The sequence below is a fragment of the Martes martes genome, assembly GCF_963455335.1.
Source record: "Martes martes genome assembly, chromosome: 2".
NCBI classification, from domain to species: Eukaryota; Metazoa; Chordata; class Mammalia; order Carnivora; family Mustelidae; genus Martes; species Martes martes.
Genome location: NC_137889.1, coordinates 116,853,149 through 116,859,734, shown reverse-complemented (window position 1 = coordinate 116,859,734; position 6,586 = coordinate 116,853,149). Strand labels below are relative to the sequence as shown.

Below are 6,586 nucleotides of genomic sequence, written 5' to 3'. Positions count from 1 at the left end.
TATACAATTTCATTTTGAACTATCTGGAAAGATGCAATTTTTCTATATTTTAAATATGAATAACATCATCTAAAGACACTGTGCTTAGTTTTCATTTAATAGGTCTCGTTCTGGAGAAACTTTTAAAAAAAGTTTTTTACTTTTAAAAGTCAGTATGTTTCTGGAGATGACACATAGCTCACATTCTATGCAAGTGTTTCTGTAGAACCAGTGAGGACTATTGGAGTAGGTTTGTAGCTCACAAAAAGAGAATATAAATTGTCAATGATAATATCTTCAGACCCCTGCAATTTCTCCCTTTTAGAGGATTTTGTGAGTACAATTTACATTACTATTTACCATTTCAGTATATTCAGCATGTTTCCATATACGTTTCGATGGCTTTACAACATATCTCAGTATAACAATTACATTACAACAGAGGAGTTAGTAATTTTTACATAAATGCACTAGAGTATGTGTATGAAAAATCAGGTTGTTTTTTTTTTTGCTATAGCACTTACCTTTTTATTTTGATACAGATAAACCTCATATAGAACTTTTCCACTCTCTGATCTAGCAACATATTATAATTTACAATTCTTTCTAAGTATCCAGTAGATTTATATCTTGGCAAGCATTCTTCATGGGTATTACGCCTTTGGCATTTTATGCTACATTATGATGTTTATTTTGCTTCTTGTTTTGTAGGACACTTTATAGGATCAAAGAATAAGAAAACATTTTACAGGCAAACAGTGATCTAAAAATCTACAGAGACACAATTTTAGTTGATATATAAAAGTGTAAATATTACTGTGAAATGGAACAATTCTGCATTTGCGTCTGACACTTATATTGGTTGCAGTTGACTTCCACATGAGTGCACAGTAGTCTACAATAATCCCACAGGCTCAGATATGGATTAAGAGAAAGGCCGTAGGCCTCAAGGCTTGTAACAGGTATGTTTTCTTTTTTTCTTTCTTTCTTTGTTTTTTGTTTTTTTCCCCCCTAGTCATCCACATGCCAGCACATGGAAGGAACTTTGTTCTTTTTTTCTTATTTGAAGAGGTATATTTTTAAATAGCCTTTTGGTAGCTTCTGGAAGCTTTGTGAAAGGTGAATGTTACATGGCAAATGGATTCTCAAGACGTTTTCTCAGTGCTATCTCACTTTCTGAAGCTCCTGTCTCAGCCAGGATGGCAGAGGCTGCCCCAGTCTGTGTAGCAGTTTGGACAGTTCCACGTTGTGATCTCGGTAGTAACTTGACAGAAACGCTCTGCTCTGAAGTGGGATATAAGAGGACATTTCACTTTGAGGATTAAAGTATATTTCACCTACTGTGATGATGTTTAAATCTGCATCAATTATACCATACCTGGGTTGAGATTTATATTAAGCATGTGGGCTATTTATTTAGCACAACACAAACACAGCGACTCTTTTCTTCAAAATAGATGCTCTAGGTACATACACTGTTTTTTAGCAGGGAAAGAGATTTTGTATTAAGCATGGATTTTACTTGATTGTGCAGAATTAAATGTTACAGTAACTTGATTGAGTTGCTAGAAAAGTAGCTGTGACAACTGGTTGGGTCTAATATGATGCTCTTATTCAAATCACTCCTGCTTTGGAGAATGTTAGTTTGGTACATATACAATATCAAATACTCCTTGGTCATCATTAATTTACATTTAGATTTGGAAGGTATGTAATACTTTCTTACGAGAGTTTTAAGGTGTACAAAGGCATACTGCTAAAAACAGTATTGTGGTAGGCTTGAAAATGCAATGGGTAAATCAGGTTAACCTCTAGCTTGCTATATTTGTATGATTTGAGCCAAGGAAGGAAAAGAATGCCTTGTAAACTATCTTGACTTGGAGAGAGGTAGATTTCTCTTCACTAAAGAAAAGATTTTAATAATTGAATTTGTCAAAACTGGAAAGGGCTGTGCTGTGAGATGGCATTTAGTGGCATTCATATATAGGTTGGATGACCATTGTTAGGAATGTTGTAAAGGGAGGATTTCTGCATCTGTATCTGTACCTCCAGGCTTTGTACTACTCTGAGATTTTCAGCAGAGTTGAACCTTTAAACATTTTGTTATTTAATTCCTTGTGTCGTTCTTTTAAAATGTCATATCTGGTACTCGATTTTAAATGCCATAGAAGAAAGTCTCATTTGGTATTGATTGATGTAACAGTGATTTTTGTAGGAATCATGATCACTGGAATTAAGTAGAATAGTTGTGCTATATTCTAACCATTACCGGAATCAAGGGAGAACCCAAACTATTGTGTGATTTGTGCTTGTCTGTCTCATTTCTGTTTTTGGTCTTCCTCAGTCATTAGCTCTAAAACCATCGACAGGCTGAGCTGGCACACTCAGACAAAAGAAAACAGTACAGATAAATTTTATTTGCCAGATACTATACCTGGGAGCCTGATCATTCTGTGCCTCCTTTGCTGCCAGCCAGACCTGGAATCTAGGGAAGAACCTTACATCTTTGTCTCTGAGTTTCTGTACTTCCCCATTTTTTTCTCTCTTGCCAGCTTGAGCCCCGATATTTTCATATGGTAAGTGATTGCACAACATCTTACCTATCTAGGTCTAGGACTGAACCTCCTGGGATCCATTTCTATTGTCCATCCCTTTGGTGTTTGAATTGAACCTCTGATACTGAGGATTATTTCAACCTTACCTCTACCTTTTGGGCATCATTTTCAAACCTGGCTGCCTGTGTCAATGTGCCATTGCAGACAAACCTTTGTCCTGTGCCCTATTGTGTGTATGCATGTCCCCATAATCATGTCCACTTACTCAAGTACCCTTTCCTCTTGTTGCTTTGCTCCCTCATTATGGCAAGACAAATGAAATGAAATTTGCAATTATGATATGTTCTATTTTGGAGTCTAGTATGTTTAGGCCAAAATTTACTAGGATACAACTTTGTGGTATGCAGAATTTATTGAACATAAATTGTTATCTCACAGTCATTCAGAAGGGGGGATATTTTAGATGATAAAACCACAGATAGGATATATGCAAATGTATGTCAATGTAATCTGACTACTTCATACAAACTCATGTAAAATAATGTAATAAGAGGAGATAATATATACATTTATAATATAAAAGTATAAAAAGAAGGAATCATATAACACCTTCAATCATATAACACCTTCAATCATATAACACCTTCAATCATATAACACCTTCAATTTATTGGCCTATTATTAAATTAAAGAATCTATTACAGACTTTTGATTTGGAGAGATATTAGATTTAGTGTTTTTTTTTTTAAGATTTTAATTTATTTATTTATTTGACAGAGAGAGAGAGATCACAAGTAGGCAGAGAGGCAGGCAGAGAGAGAGGGAGAAGCAGATTCCCTGTTGAGCAGAGAGCCCGATGCAGAGCTCGATCCCAGGACCCCGAGATCATGACCTAAGCCAGAGGCAGGCGCTTCAACCCACTGAGCCACCCAGGTGCCCCTAGATTTAGTGGTATTAATTTAGAATGTCAGTTTTTATTCTTCTACACTGTTATTTTCATAAACAAAATAAAAGTAGGAGTAGGCCAACAACTTTCTTAATTTACCTGGATTAAATGCATTCTATGATGTTTTGGTGAGTTGGGTGCTGGCATTTTTCTGTAATAGGGGGAAAAGCAATCAATATGATAATATTGCCTCCTCTCAAACATTCTCACATTCGTGTTTCTGTTGTCTTTAAGAAGCCTCCTTTACCCTTGCCTTCTCTCTGGTCTCCATTTGCATAAAATCAACCACTCTACGCCTTCAAATAAACCCAGTATATACTTGATATTGTGACATAATAAGAAATATATGTATTTGGTTTTCATTTCAGGTTCCTGGCACAGAACTTCTAAAACCATTTTTTTCCTCAGTGATAGGGGTGAAAGGAGTGTGCTTTGTTATTCATAATAAGCCCTTTTAAACCATACCCAAGTTTATGCTAATGAGGTGACTCTTGGTGGGACCACAGATAGTGTCAGATGGAGGGGGTGGGGTGGTAGTTGCTAGAGGAACCAAACATAATATTAGAGGTTGGGAACTCTCAGCCCTACCCTTTGACCTCCAAAGATGGGAAGAGGGACTGGGGATTCAGGTAATGACTATGTGGCAGGTGATTTAATCAATCATGCCTACGTTAATGGAACCCCCATAGAAACCCGAAGTGAAGACTCTCGAGAATGTCAGGGTTTGTAAATGCATCCATGTGCTGGGAGGGTGGTACACCACGAACTCTACAGAGACAGAAGCTCCTGTGCTTTAGCACCCTTCTGGACCTTGTTCTATGTGCCTCTTACTCTGGCTATTCATTTTTTATCTTTTATAATAATAGAAAATAAAGTGTTTCCCTGGGTTCTCTGAACTGTTATAGCAAATTTTAAAACCTGAGGAAGGGGTCATGAGAACCCTTGATTTATAGCCACTTTGGACAGAAGTAAGTAACCTAGGAACCTGTTACTTGCTATTAGAGTCTGAAGAGAGGGCAGGCCTGTGGTAGTAAGCCCTTTACCTGTGGAGTCTATACTGGTTAGTGTCACAATTGAGTTAAACTGTAGGGCACTTAGTTGGTATCTACAGAAATTTGCATGCTTGGTTGGTATGAAATGCTGCACATTTGGTGTCAGAAGTGTGAGTTAATAAACCCTTGGAATGTATTACACAGTAATGTTTCTGGAGTATCAATATGGAAGTACTGATATTCTAAAAGTTGTTTTTCTTATCTTTCTCTACCACAAAATCTAATATTATGTCTCATTATGTCTGTGTTTGATAGGAATAAAATAAAATGCTAAGAAAGATGTTCTACAATGTCTTTTAAACATTTTAGTTTAATAAATAGAGAAATAGCCTGGACATAAATGAAAATGATATATTTTAATTTTTTTTTAAAGATTTTATTTATTTATTTGACAGACAGGGATCACAAGTAGGCAGAGAGGCAGGCAGAGAGAGAGGAGGAATCAGGCTCGCCGCCAAGCAGAGAGCCTGATGCAGGGCTCGATCCCAGGACCCTGAGATCATGATCTGAGCTGAAGGCAGAGGCCTTAATCCACTGAGCCACCCAGGCACCCCGAAAATGATGTATTTTATATTACTTTCTTGAAATACCATGAAAATTGCCCTTGAGTTTCTATTAATGTGTAAGGATTATTTTTATAGTGCTTGAAAGTAAATTTTAATAATCATCCAAAGAAAACTGTCAAAGAAATAGTATTATGCAGACCACATTTACTACTATAGCATGACTTAATGGGGGAAAAATAGAAATCTTTTGGTCCTGTTTTCAATTTCCATTGATGTATTTCCTGTCTTGGCTTAAATTAACATTTTTAGTGCTAAAATTTCTATGGATGTATCATTCTTTTTGTAATCAGATGTTGCCTTCTATGTTCTGCTTCAAAATAGAAAATCTATTGTTTTCCTTTATTCCTGCTTGATGAGTATCATTGGAAAAATCCAAATAAACAACCTGGATACACTGAAATCCACATGTCACTTCTAATTTTTAGAAGGGCTAAATTTTTATTTTAACCGCTTTTATAAGAAAATACATATTATTTATTAGTTTGCTTATTTAGTTTGTATTTATAAGATTTATACTTACATCAGGATCCATTGGAGGGTATTTTCTTCCTTTGCTCTTTCCCAGGCATTTTGTTTTACCTTCTTCCAATAATTGACACCAGAAGCCTTTATGAGAATCAAACCTAAAAAAAAAAATCAAAAACACAAAACACAAAAAAGTATTTTTCAAGCAATTTATAAGTTATAATGACCAAAACCATGAATATATTTTTGGATCTTAATCTATAACCAGAGAAACTGGCATATTTTTTGACTAAGTCACTTTGCATAAACTCTTTTGGCATACTTCTGAATTCTTAGTCCATCTGTCATATTTGTAAGTTTGCCAGATTCCTAATAGAAAAATTGTCAGCAGAAGGTCTTCTATTAATAGAAATTAATAAGCCTACCTCCTTCATCTGGAAGGAAAAAGTTTTATGAATTTCAAGTCCGTTCTTTTCCTTTGTAGGGTTTAAAAATGACAAGTCAGGTTTCATCCATATCTATGGACTTAGGTAGTATTTATACCATGCAATTACAGAATAATAGAAGAGAAAGTGTTTGGTGTGCCACGGAGTGATTAATTTTAGGATTCTTCAGCTGTCATCCACTTAATTTTTTTCTATACCCCTTTATTATTTTGGTATGAGCTCTGTATTAAAGTCACAGTACCTATAAATGTGGATTTTCATGGCATAACTATAATCAAAATAATAGTAGCACATTAAATTTATATTTTATTTATTTTTAATCTTTCACATGGTTTTATTTGTTTATTATTTAATATTTTCTTACATTTTAATTTTAATTCCAGTTAGTTAACATACTAAACTTATATTTTAGTTTGCCAAAACATATTTTTTTTAAGATTTTATTTCTTTATTTGAGAGAGAGAGCCAGAGTAAGCAGGGGGAGGGTCAGAGGGAGAGAACCTCAAGCAGACTCAGTGCTGAGCATGGAGCTGAATGTGGGCCCTATCTCATGACTGTGAGATCATAACCTGAGCCA

The 6,586-nt window shown here is 35.3% G+C and overlaps 1 protein-coding gene across 1 annotated transcript in view; it reads right to left on the bottom strand.

Annotated features, from left to right (window-relative positions):
• Positions 1-489: 489 nt before the first annotated feature.
• LOC308338766 (bifunctional heparan sulfate N-deacetylase/N-sulfotransferase 3) overlaps positions 490-6,586 on the bottom strand; it is a gene marked incomplete at its 5' end in the record, with an annotated part of 167,949 nt that continues 161,852 nt past the window's right edge. Inside the window, 2 exons of the mRNA XM_080797038.1 lie at positions 490-1,263; positions 5,619-5,721. Coding sequence (XP_080653164.1) covers positions 1,144-1,263; positions 5,619-5,721 — 223 coding nt within the window. The 3' untranslated portion in view covers positions 490-1,143. The remainder of the gene's footprint in view (positions 1,264-5,618; positions 5,722-6,586) is intronic.